General features: G+C 45.2%; 1 protein-coding gene across 1 annotated transcript in view; it reads right to left on the bottom strand.

Annotated features, from left to right (window-relative positions):
- Positions 1–13,183, bottom strand: part of LOC110486119 (brain-specific angiogenesis inhibitor 1-associated protein 2-like protein 2) — a 33,013-nt gene that overhangs the window by 3,504 nt on the left and 16,326 nt on the right. The window contains exons 3-13 of the mRNA XM_036939735.1: positions 13,029–13,090; positions 12,660–12,731; positions 11,293–11,373; positions 10,850–10,975; positions 10,178–10,361; positions 9,632–9,851; positions 9,278–9,343; positions 8,909–9,104; positions 8,307–8,350; positions 5,387–6,297; positions 4,793–4,836 (exon numbers count right to left, since the gene is read on the bottom strand). Of these exons, the coding sequence (XP_036795630.1) occupies positions 9,661–9,851; positions 10,178–10,361; positions 10,850–10,975; positions 11,293–11,373; positions 12,660–12,731; positions 13,029–13,090 (716 nt within the window). The 3' untranslated portion in view covers positions 4,793–4,836; positions 5,387–6,297; positions 8,307–8,350; ... (1 more) ...; positions 9,278–9,343; positions 9,632–9,660. The remainder of the gene's footprint in view (positions 1–4,792; positions 4,837–5,386; positions 6,298–8,306; positions 8,351–8,908; positions 9,105–9,277; positions 9,344–9,631; positions 9,852–10,177; positions 10,362–10,849; positions 10,976–11,292; positions 11,374–12,659; positions 12,732–13,028; positions 13,091–13,183) is intronic.

Below are 13,183 nucleotides of genomic sequence, written 5' to 3'. Positions count from 1 at the left end.
TCCCCAGGATTCAGCGTGAGACGCTACCTTTAACCCTCACTGTTTCTGGTAATCATAGTGAAACCATTTCTTTTTTAATTTTTCGTTCACCTTTTACACCTGTTGTTTTGGGCCATCCCTGGCTAGTTTGTCATAATCCTTCCATTAATTGGTCTAGTAATTCTATCCTCTCCTGGAACGTCTCTTGTCATGTGAAATGTTTAATGTCTGCTATCCCTCCTGTTTCCTCTGTCTCTTCTTCACAGGAGGAGCCTGGTGATTTGACAGGGGTGCCGGAGGAATATCACGATCTGCGCACGGTGTTCAGTCGGTCCAGGGCCACCTCTCTTCCTCCACACCGGTCGTATGATTGTAGTATTGATCTCCTTCCGGGAACCACCCCCCCCCGGGGTAGACTATACTCTCTGTCGGCTCCCGAACGTAAGGCTCTCGAAGATTATTTGTCTGTAGCTCTTGACGCCGGTACCATAGTCCCCTCCTCCTCTCCCGCCGGAGCGGGGTTTTTTTTTGTCAAGAAGAAGGACGGGTCTCTGCGCCCCTGCATAGATTATCGAGGGCTGAATGACATAACAGTGAAGAATCGTTATCCGCTTCCTCTTATGTCTTCAGCCTTCGAGATCCTGCAGGGAGCCAGGTTTTTCACTAAGTTGGACCTTCGTAACGCTTACCATCTCGTGCGCATCAGGGAGGGGGACGAGTGGAAGACGGCGTTTAACACTCCGTTAGGGCACTTTGAATACCGGGTTCTTCCTTTCGGCCTCGCTAACGCTCCAGCTGTCTTTCAGGCATTAGTCAATGATGTCCTGAGAGACATGCTGAACATCTTTGTTTTCGTTTACCTTGACGATATCCTGATTTTTTCACCGTCACTCCAGATTCATGTTCAGCACGTTCGACGTGTCCTCCAGCGCCTTTTAGAGAATTGTCTTTTTGTGAAGGCTGAGAAGTGCACTTTTCATGCCTCCTCCGTCACATTTCTCGGTTCTGTTATTTCCGCTGAAGGCATTAAGATGGATCCCGCTAAGGTCCAAGCTGTCATTGATTGGCCCGCCCCTAAGTCACGCGTCGAGCTGCAGCGCTTTCTCGGCTTCGCGAACTTCTATCGTCGTTTCATCCGTAATTTCGGTCAGGTGGCAGCTCCTCTCACAGCCCTTACTTCTGTCAAGACGTGCTTTAAGTGGTCCGTTTCCGCCCAGGGAGCTTTTGATCTCCTCAAGAATCGTTTTACATCCGCTCCTATCCTTGTTACACCTGACGTCTCTAGACAGTTCGTTGTCGAGGTTGACGCGTCAGAGGTGGGAGTGGGAGCCATCCTTTCTCAGCGCTCCCTCTCTGACGACAAGGTCCACCCATGCGCGTATTTTTCTCATCGCCTGTCGCCGTCGGAACGTAACTATGATGTGGGTAACCGCGAACTGCTCGCCATCCGGTTAGCCCTAGGCGAATGGCGACAGTGGTTGGAGGGGGCGACCGTTCCTTTTGTCGTTTGGACTGACCATAGGAACCTTGAGTACATCCGTTCTGCCAAACGACTTAATGCGCGTCAGGCGCGTTGGGCGCTGTTTTTCGCTCGTTTCGAGTTCGTGATTTCTTATCGTCCGGGCTCTAAGAACACCAAGCCTGATGCTTTGTCTCGTCTCTTCAGTTCTTCAGTAGCCTCCACTGACCCCGAGGGGATTCTCCCTGAGGGGCGTGTTGTCGGGTTGACTGTCTGGGGAATTGAGAGGCAGGTAAAGCAAGCACTCACTCAAACTCCGTCGCCGCGCGCTTGTCCTAGGAACCTTCTTTTCGTTCCCGTTCCTACTCGTCTGGCCGTTCTTCAGTGGGCTCACTCTGCCAAGTTAGCCGGCCACCCTGGCGTTCGGGGTACGCTTGCTTCCATTCGCCAGCGTTTCTGGTGGCCCACCCGGGAGCATGACACGCGTCGTTTCGTGGCTGCTTGTTCGGTCTGCGCGCAGACTAAGTCCGGTAACTCTCCTCCTGCCGGCCGTCTCAGGCCGCTTCCTATTCCCTCTCGACCGTGGTCTCACATCGCCTTAGATTTTGTCACCGGACTGCCTTCGTCAGCGGGGAAGACTGTTATTCTTACGGTTGTCGATAGGTTCTCTAAGGCGGCTCATTTCATTCCCCTTGCTAAGCTTCCTTCTGCTAAAGAGACGGCACAAATCATCATCGAGAATGTTTTCAGAATTCATGGCCTTCCGTCAGACGTCGTTTCGGACAGAGGTCCGCAATTCACGTCTCAATTTTGGAGGGAGTTTTGCCGTTTGATTGGGGCTTCCGTCAGTCTCTCTTCCGGCTTTCACCCCCAGTCTAACGGTCAAGCAGAACGGGCCAATCAGACTATTGGTCGCATCTTACGCAGTCTTTCTTTTCGCAACCCTGCGTCTTGGTCAGAACAGCTCCCCTGGGCAGAATACGCCCACAACTCGCTTCCTTCGTCTGCGACCGGGCTATCTCCTTTTCAGAGTAGCCTCGGGTACCAGCCTCCGTTGTTCTCATCTCAGTTCGCCGAGTCCAGCGTCCCCTCCGCTCAGGCTTTTGTCCAACGTTGCGAGCGCACCTGGAAGAGGGTCAGGTCTGCACTTTGCCGTTATAGGGCGCAGACTGTGAGAGCTGCTAATAAGCGTAGAACGAAGAGCCCTAGATATTGTCGCGGTCAGAGAGTTTGGCTCTCCACTCAGAACCTTCCCCTTAAGACGGCTTCTCGCAAGTTGACCCCGCGGTTCATTGGTCCATTCCGTATCTCTCAGGTCATTAATCCTGTCGCAGTGCGACTTCTTCTTCCGCGATATCTTCGTCGCGTCCACCCGGTCTTCCATGTCTCCTGTGTTAAGCCCGTTCTTCGCGCCCCCGCTCGTCTTCCCCCCCCCCCCCCCCCATCCTTGTCGAGGGCGCACCTATCTACAGGGTCCGTAAAATCTTGGACATGCGTCCTCGGGGCCGTGGTCATCAGTACCTAGTTGACTGGGAGGGGTACGGTCCTGAGGAGAGGAGTTGGGTTCCCTCTCGGGACGTGCTGGACCGTGCGCTGATTGATGATTTCCTCCGTTGCCGCCAGGTTTCCTCCTCGAGTGCGCCAGGAGGCGCTCGGTGAGTGGGGGGGTACTGTCATGTACTGTCATGTTGTCTTGTCTCTGTCCTTTCCCTTCACCCTGTCTCCCTCTGCTGGTCGTGTTAGGTTACCTTTTCTCCCCCGCTTTCCCCCAGCTGTCCCTTGTCTCCTCTAACTACCCATTCACCCCGTTCCCCACCTGTTCCCTTTTTCCCTCTGATTAGGTCCCTATATCTCTCTCTGTTTCTGCTCCTGTCCTTGTCGGATTCTTGTTTGTTTGTGTCATTCATGCCTGAACCAGACTGCCGTCATGTTTGCTGTAACCTTGTCCTGTCCTGTCGGAATCTGCCGGTCCATCTGAGCCTACCTATGTTTGGTAATTAAAGAAGCTCTGTTTAAGTTGATTCGCTTTTGGGTCCTCATTCACGCACCGTAACATGGCCAGTCTGTATTCATAGCTCTGTCTATGAATTTGAGAGTGAATTCATTTATCCAGCCCCATCACTTTGCTTTTTATCGAACCAGGGGTGGGTAGTCTGCTTTGTTATTGTTTTTACTGCTGATTTCCACTTTAAGGTAAGGTTTAAGGTTTTGGATAGGTTATATATACAGTATGTATATACTACCATTCAAAAGTTTGGGATTGCTTAGAAATGACCTTGTTTTTTAAATAAAAGCACATTTTTGGTCCATTAAAATAACACCAAATTGATCAGAAACAGTGTAGACATTGTTAATATTGTAAATTACTATTGTAGCTGGAAACGGGTGATTTTTTAATGGAATATCTACATAGTCCCATTATCAGCAACCATCACTCCTGTGTTCCAATGGCACGTTGTGTTAGCTAATCCAAGTTTATCATTTTAAAAGGCTAATTGATCATTAGAAAACCCTTTTGCAATTATGTTTGCACAGCTGAAAACTGTTGTTCTGATTAAAGAAGCAATAAAACTGGCATTCTTTAGACTAGTTGAGTATCTGGAGCATAAGCATTTGTGGGTGTGATTACAGGCTCAAAATGACTTGAAACAAATAACTGAAACTCGTCAGTCTATTCTTGTTCTGAGAAATTAAGGCTATTCCATGAGAGAAATTGCCAAGAAACTGAAGATCTCGTACAACGCTGTGTACTACTCCCTTCACAGAACAGCGCAAACTGGCTCTAACCAGGATAGAAAGAGGAGTGGAAGGCCGGTACACAACTGAGCAAGAGGATAAGTACATTAGAGTGACTAGTTTGAGAAACAGACACCTCACAAGTCCTCAACTGGCAGCTTCATTAAATAGTACACGCAAAACAACAGTCTCAACGTCAATTGTGAAGAGGCGACTCCGGGATGCTGCCTTCTATGCAGAGTTGCAAAGAAAAAGCCATATCTCAGACTGGCCAATAAAAATAAAAGATTAATATGGGCAAAAGAACACAGACACTGGACAGAGGAACTCTAAACTATTTGTTTCTGTCCATAACTGGGATCCAACACACAGTCTTCTGATCCAGAATCATGGGATTACACCCATGATTACCTGTCCATAACGCCCTAGCAAAACCCAAGCCTACTCGATGGTAATAGTGTTCACTGTTGCTGGTTTTGATGGCATTTCCCAATGTTCTCGGAACATGGATAAACATCCAATTTCAACGTCAATCTCGAACAATCTCTCTAGATATCACTTCTTAGTAATGAATAAACACATATAGGACTGATGAGAACTGCAATGGTTGTTCCTTACTTTGGGAAGAGGTTTGGCCCAGGTCCACCATGGCGCTCTCAACTCTGCATGGAGGGCAAAGAACACAACTTTAAAGGTATCTATTCCAACCCATGCAAACATTTTTACATATTGACCTGAAACACAGAGAGGGGGGCAGAGCATCTATGGGTGTGTAATCCACACCATGCAAAGATCCAACACCATGCAAACACACACACACACACACACACACACACACACACACACACACACACACTCCTCACCCCAGAAAGAGGGCTGTGGCATCATAGAGAACAACACATTGCCACAGTGCCCCTGCTGGCCGGAGGGCAAACATGCAGCAGATTTTAAATACTAATTTCTGTATTTGAAGCTTTCATTAAACCTTTACCGCTTTAACTAAATTCTAACTAGCTTTAACTATAACTAGCTTTTCATTACTTGTTATGCCTCACAAAAACCTGAATAGACACTTTCCTCAGACTATCATGTTAAAAATAACAAACCAACATTGATTTACCAGAACCACTACGTTAGTGTAGTACAGCAGGCTCACCATAGTGTAAACACTCTCAACACTAGACTTTAACAAGACCTTCATGGCCAACAAACCTCAGTGATCATTCACCCAGGCAGCACTACCCTGTTGTCAGAGTGAGACTCTGCCCTTCTCTCCACGATGGGTGTGATTGGATGCAGCTCTGTCTGTCATAACAATCTATCTACATGGCATTCCGAAGAGAAAGATTAGCTCACTGTGGTTCACTGTAGTTTAGTATCAAAGTTATGTATTGGTTTAAACTGCCATATTGTTACTGTACAAGCAAAGCTAAATAAAAGAGCTACTTGAAGACAACAATGCAAAAAGCTTTGATAAAAACAACTTCTTCTACCATGATATTTCCTGTACCTGACATGTATATCCCTGATTCTGAAGAAAAGTGCATAAATGAGAGCTCTCAAAGATTTGTCTCACTAATGAAATAAAAATTATTAATGCACCTTTCAGGTCAATCAGTGCACCAAGCATATATTAGGGATTCTGGCATCTTACATTGCCCCCTGAACTTCCTTTATCACTGTAGTCATCCGATAAACTCCATAATATGGATATAAATAACCTACTGTACAAGATTGGTATTAGGGGCTGCTTAGGGAAAATTTGGGGAAGTTTTAAGACAGTTTTCAACCATTTGGGAAGGTTTGGGGCAGTTTTAGGGCATCAATCCTAAAACCCCTGCTGCATGGTAGTGGACGCGTTTCAGGCTGACTACATTTCATACCCGCCTGGATAAATATTTATTTAACAGATCAGTGAATCATATGATATAGCGGTCGGCTGCACAGTCAATAAAGTGGCATGAAACAATTTTTTGATGCAATCCAACGACTGAAATGTAGTCAACCTGGAATGCGCCCAGTACCTCTCCAGGGCGTGGCCTCTTCACCGACGGAGCCGTGGAGCAGATCGGTCATCTGTGGATGTGGGCTTCAGCTTGACAGTGGCGAAAGGGTTAGTGCCCCTATACAATAAAGACAGATTGAGAGATCAGAGATATTTCAGTTCACACATGATATTGTAACAATATTATTTTAAAACATTTATTAAGACCTTTATTTAACTAGGCAAGTCAGTTAAGAAAAAAATTATTATCTACAATGACAGCCTACACCAGCCAAACCCAGACAACGCTGGGCCAATTGAGCGCCGGCCTATGGAACTCCCAATCACAGCCGGTTGTGATGTGACCTGGAATCGAACCAGGGTGTCTGTAGTGACACCTCAAGCACTGAGATGCAGTGCCTTAGACAGCTGCACCACTCAGGAGCCCCTGTCTAATTTCGAAGTCGCTCCAAATACTTTTGACAGCCTGGGTTGACTCCTGCTCCTCTGTATCGTTCCGTTTCTCCAAACATCAAATTTTGAAGTTAAGGGTTAAGTTTAGGCACTCATATCAATAGTTAAGGTAAGGGTTATTGTTTGTGATATGTTTAAAACACGAAGTTCAGGCACTCATTCCAATGGTTAAAGGGGCAATCAATAACCTTTTGGACTTATAAATTCATGATATGTACCCATTGATTCTTGAAGAATATAATTTAGAAATGCCTCATGAGCTTAGTTTAACTGTCGTACCCCAATAGAACTTAAAATGTAAGCTTATTTTGCCTCAACATTTGTAAACAAAGAAAATGTTAACAAATGTTAAAACTATAATTTTGATAGAATGGATGGCCAGTCTGTATTCATAGCTCTGTCTATGAATTTGAGAGTGAATTCATTTATCCAGCCCCATCACTTTGCTTTTTATCGAACCAGGGGTGGGTAGTCTGCTTTGTTATTGTTTTTACTGCTGATTTCCACTTTAAGGTAAGGTTTAAGGTTTTGGATAGGTTATATATACAGTATGTATATACTACCATTCAAAAGTTTGGGATTGCTTAGAAATGTCCTTGTTTTTTAAATAAAAGCACATTTTTGGTCCATTAAAATAACACCAAATTGATCAGAAACAGTGTAGACATTGTTAATATTGTAAATTACTATTGTAGCTGGAAACGGGTGATTTTTTAATGGAATATCTACATAGTCCCATTATCAGCAACCATCACTCCTGTGTTCCAATGGCACGTTGTGTTAGCTAATCCAAGTTTATCATTTTAAAAGGCTAATTGATCATTAGAAAACCCTTTTGCAATTATGTTTGCACAGCTGAAAACTGTTGTTCTGATTAAAGAAGCAATAAAACTGGCATTCTTTAGACTAGTTGAGTATCTGGAGCATAAGCATTTGTGGGTGTGATTACAGGCTCAAAATGACTTGAAACAAATAACTGAAACTCGTCAGTCTATTCTTGTTCTGAGAAATTAAGGCTATTCCATGAGAGAAATTGCCAAGAAACTGAAGATCTCGTACAACGCTGTGTACTACTCCCTTCACAGAACAGCGCAAACTGGCTCTAACCAGGATAGAAAGAGGAGTGGAAGGCCGGTACACAACTGAGCAAGAGGATAAGTACATTAGAGTGACTAGTTTGAGAAACAGACACCTCACAAGTCCTCAACTGGCAGCTTCATTAAATAGTACACGCAAAACAACAGTCTCAACGTCAATTGTGAAGAGGCGACTCCGGGATGCTGCCTTCTATGCAGAGTTGCAAAGAAAAAGCCATATCTCAGACTGGCCAATAAAAATAAAAGATTAATATGGGCAAAAGAACACAGACACTGGACAGAGGAACTCTAAACTATTTGTTTCTGTCCATAACTGGGATCCAACACACAGTCTTCTGATCCAGAATCATGGGATTACACCCATGATTACCTGTCCATAACGCCCTAGCAAAACCCAAGCCTACTCGATGGTAATAGTGTTCACTGTTGCTGGTTTTGATGGCATTTCCCAATGTTCTCGGAACATGGATAAACATCCAATTTCAACGTCAATCTCGAACAATCTCTCTAGATATCACTTCTTAGTAATGAATAAACACATATAGGACTGATGAGAACTGCAATGGTTGTTCCTTACTTTGGGAAGAGGTTTGGCCCAGGTCCACCATGGCGCTCTCAACTCTGCATGGAGGGCAAAGAACACAACTTTAAAGGTATCTATTCCAACCCATGCAAACATTTTTACATATTGACCTGAAACACAGAGAGGGGGGCAGAGCATCTATGGGTGTGTAATCCACACCATGCAAAGATCCAACACCATGCAAACACACACACACACACACACACACACACACACACACACACACACACACACACACACTCCTCACCCCAGAAAGAGGGCTGTGGCATCATAGAGAACAACACATTGCCACAGTGCCCCTGCTGGCCGGAGGGCAAACATGCAGCAGATTTTAAATACTAATTTCTGTATTTGAAGCTTTCATTAAACCTTTACCGCTTTAACTAAATTCTAACTAGCTTTAACTATAACTAGCTTTTCATTACTTGTTATGCCTCACAAAAACCTGAATAGACACTTTCCTCAGACTATCATGTTAAAAATAACAAACCAACATTGATTTACCAGAACCACTACGTTAGTGTAGTACAGCAGGCTCACCATAGTGTAAACACTCTCAACACTAGACTTTAACAAGACCTTCATGGCCAACAAACCTCAGTGATCATTCACCCAGGCAGCACTACCCTGTTGTCAGAGTGAGACTCTGCCCTTCTCTCCACGATGGGTGTGATTGGATGCAGCTCTGTCTGTCTATTGGGCGGAGGCGGGGGCGGGGGTCTGCCGTGGCTGCTGCTTCCTGATTGGTCCAGCAGGTTGTCCATACTGTGGCCGCTCCTAAGGGTGGCGCTACTGAAGGGTCAAAGGTCACCAAAAGTCAAAACAGCATTAGCATTAACAACTATTTTTAGAATATAAAACACGATCAACACAACTCACTAGCAATGTTTCATAATTCACATATAATTTCCCTTGAGGGGAAATTTGGGTGAACTGTCCCTTTAAGAGTGGAGCTAGTGGATCACCTGGAGCCAGTTGATTTAGGGGCCTCCTCCAGTGGCCCCACATAGGCAGCTGGAAACCAGCCCTGACTGTGGGGGGAAACAGAGAAGAAATACATTTCTATGAGTTTCTATGAAGGACAGAGAGCTATGGCAGGCTAGCATTCAGCAAGTCATAAGCAAGTAAGCTAAAAATATATATATTAAAATGGTATTTAACATTTTCTGATACATATCCCAAATACTACAGTCTCTAGTGGAGTATCTCTCAAACGGATTGAAGTTTTCCTTATACAATGTTGTTCTGTGAGTTCAGCTCTGCCACGAAGGCAGGGGCATCTCTCTCTCTCTCTCTCTCCCTCCCTCCCTCTCCCTCACCGTGAGCTGTTCTCTGCCAGGCCGTAGAGTCAGCCGTTACGGGGATCCTGCACCAGCACGCTCACCACCTCCCCTCTGGAGAAGGGCAGCAGGGTGGGGCTGTTGGAGTTAGCGGGGTGGGACACCAGAGCTCTCATAGGTCTCCCTCCTCCACCTCCACCCAGACCTAGGGACTCACCAACTGAGCTGGAGCGGGAAAGGGTGTTTTGGGGTGATGGGCCTGGAGGGGGGGTGATGGGGGTGAAGGGTGAGAGAGGAGGGAGGAGAGAGGAGAGGATGTGTGAACATCAGAGGGCCAGGAGGGCAGGTCATAGGAGAGGAAAGACACCTGAACACTTTGGGTATGGTATATACATAGTATTTATTTATGGTATGGTTTTTGAGCCAGACAGAGGACTCCTGATGGACATACTGTCACTTGTTTTATCATGGACATTGCCATTGATGGCTTCCACCAAAGTAGTCAACTGGGCACGAAGATGAGTACTTTATCTAACTATATAGGTTTATACTGTAGTGTAGATATACAGTATATCATGCCCCCACCTCTGGAGGGCACTCTTCCCAGAGGCTGCTCCTCTTTGCCTGACCATTGGCTCCACCTATCCTCCTCCCTCATTCTGGACGTGTTGTCCAGGCGACAGGGGTTCTGGGATCCAGGTCCTCTGGTGGCATTGACCTGGTCTCTCAATCCATCAGCTATCTGCTGTAGGCCTCCCCCTGCCCCTGTCTGGCCCATCGAAAACACACACACACACATTTCATTACTTTCATTGACCTTGTTTATTCATTGACTTTAATCTAGTCAGGAAACTCACTCTCTTCTCTCTTACTTGGGTGACTCTCTCTCTCTCAAAAAAAAACAACAACCCAGAAAGCATCAAACTAGAAATGGTGGAGCCTACTTATTCATTCCCTTTAAATCCACAAATTTGGAGAAAACAAGAAAAAGGCCAGCAGCAGGTTGTCATATTGGAAACCAGCCAAGGTTCTTTCTGTGATGAATGTGGTTTATGACACTATTGGAGAGGGCGGTCCTCTGTAGCTCAGTTGGTAGAGCAGGGCACTTGAAATGCCAGGATAGCGGGTTTGCTTCACGGGACCATCCGTAAAATGTACGCATGCCTGACTGTAAGTCGGTTTGGATAAAAGCGTCTGCTAAATGGCATAGATTATTGTGTGTGTATGATTAAATGAGAATGTAGTAAGCTACACTACCTTGTTCATGAGATAGACGATGGACTGAGTGAGACCACAGTGTTTCTCAGCCAGGAAACGGTATCTCCTTTCCTCCTCCATCAGAGCCTCACGCTGACTATCCCTCAGGAAGTGAATGTACTCATCCTGTGGGCGCACACACACATGCAATATGTAAATATAAAACTTTCTCAGACACACACACTGTGGAAATACTTTACAGGAATGCAAGACAATGGAGTTCTCAATGGTGCACTCTTAATCTTTATTTTTTATTTTATTTTGCTCATACTCTTTATCTGACACACACACACACCAGTGTTATAATAACGGCGAAAATGGAATGGCATCAAACACGACACCATTCCACCTGTTCCGCTCCAGCCATCACCATGAGCCATACTCCCCAATTAAGGTGCCACCAACCTCTGACACACACACACAGAGAGAGAGAGAGGACTGACCTGGTAAGCCCCTCCCCTCAGCTGCCTCTCTAAAGATGTGGCCTGGGTCCGTACCTCCATCTCATATCGCCTCCTGCTGCCCTGGAGGACACATTACACCAATGCCAGATACGGTTACACTGAGTGTACAAAACAATAGGAACACCTGCTCTTTCCATGACAAAGACTGACCAGGTGAATCCAGGTGAAAGCTATGATCTCTTGTGGATCTCACCTGTTCAATCCACTTCAATCAGTGTAGATGAAGGGGAGGAGACAGGTTAAAGAAGGATTTTTAAGCCTTAAATCCTCTCTGGGGTAGGGGGCAGTATTTTGACATCCGGATGAAAAGCGTGCCCAAAGTAAACTGCTTGTTACTCAGGCCCAGAAGCTAGGATATGCATACAACACTCTAAAGTTTCTAAAACTGTTAAAATAATGTCTGTGAGTATAACAGAACTGATTTGGCAGGTGAAACCCGACAAGCCATCCAGGGAAAAATAAATTGAGGTCATAGGATTTTCCAATAGTTTTCTGTGGGAAGCCCTTTTTATAAGGAACCTGGTTGCAGCTCCCATGGATTCCACTGAAAGTAAAGGGGCGGAATAATTTTGCACGCCCAATTTTTCAGTTTTTGATTTGTTAAAAAAGTTTGAAATATCCAATAAATGTCGTTCCACTTCATGATTGTGTCCCACTTGTTGTTTTATACAGTTTTATATCTTTATGTTTGAAGCCTGAAATGTGGCAAAAGGTCGCAAAGTTCAAGAGGGCCGAATACTTTCGCAAGGCACTGTATATCGCTATTTCTGACTTTTGTGGCAGACCTGCCTGGTTGAAATATATTTTTCATGGTTTTGTATGCGGGGTGCTGTCCTCAGATAATCACATGGTTTGCTTTCGCCATAAAGCCTTTTTGAAATCTGACACAGCGACTGGATTAACAAGAAGTTAAGCTTTTTTTGATGTACAACACATATATTTTCAAGAATGTTTATATTCTAATTGAGTATTTTTGAATTTCGCGCTCTGCAATTTCACCAGATGTTGGTCAGGTGGGACGCTACCGTCCCACGTACCCTAGAGAGGTTAAGACAGTTGAGAGATGGATTGCGTATGTGTGCCATTCAGAGGGTGAATGGGCAAGACAAAAGATGTAAGTGCCCTTGCTAGATGCACCAGTTTGAGGGTGCAACGCTGCTTGGTTTTTCACGCTCAACAGTATCCCGTATGGTCCACCATTCTTGAGCACTGCCCACTACTTCTCTACTCCCTTCTGATTCTGTCTGTGCGCCAGTCCATGCTCTTTACTACATTACTTCTGTACTGTCAACACAAGGGGGTACCGTATGTGGAAAAGGGGTATGTACAGGAGAGTGGCTACTCACTGCTATGTAGTCTTTATCCAGTTTGACATTGTTGTCCATCTCCTGCAGCACCTCAGAGTGGAACCAGCGGAACTAGAGAAACACAGAGAACGGTTATTATGATCGCAGTAGTTGAAACACCACTGGTAAGCCAAACAATCACATCTCAAACTGACAGCAAACCGTGTTGTGACACCATCTAGTAAAATATACAGTACAATATCTTAATAAGTGGGTTGCTTAGTTGTGAGTTTTTATGACAGGTGAATAACTACAACCAAGGTCCAATTGCAATGCACTCTTAATTCTTCATGTTGTATTCTAATATAGGAAATTGACTCGTGCAGTGCTACTGTTCTACTGTTCGATGAGGAGAGTAAAGTAACCTACTATTGCTTCCAGTTCAGCGGTGAGTCGCCTCTGGTTCTCTGAAATCTGAATCAGGACATCTCCTGTGAGACATAATGCGGAATTATTATCATAGGTAGGCATTAAGACACACACATGTGCGCGCACACACACATCCCAAAAAGAGAGACACACAG

The sequence above is a fragment of the Oncorhynchus mykiss genome, chromosome 13, assembly GCF_013265735.2.
Source record: "Oncorhynchus mykiss isolate Arlee chromosome 13, USDA_OmykA_1.1, whole genome shotgun sequence".
NCBI classification, from domain to species: domain Eukaryota; kingdom Metazoa; phylum Chordata; class Actinopteri; order Salmoniformes; family Salmonidae; genus Oncorhynchus; species Oncorhynchus mykiss.
Note: the sequence above shows the minus strand (reverse complement) of the source record. Positions and strands in the feature narration are given on the sequence as shown.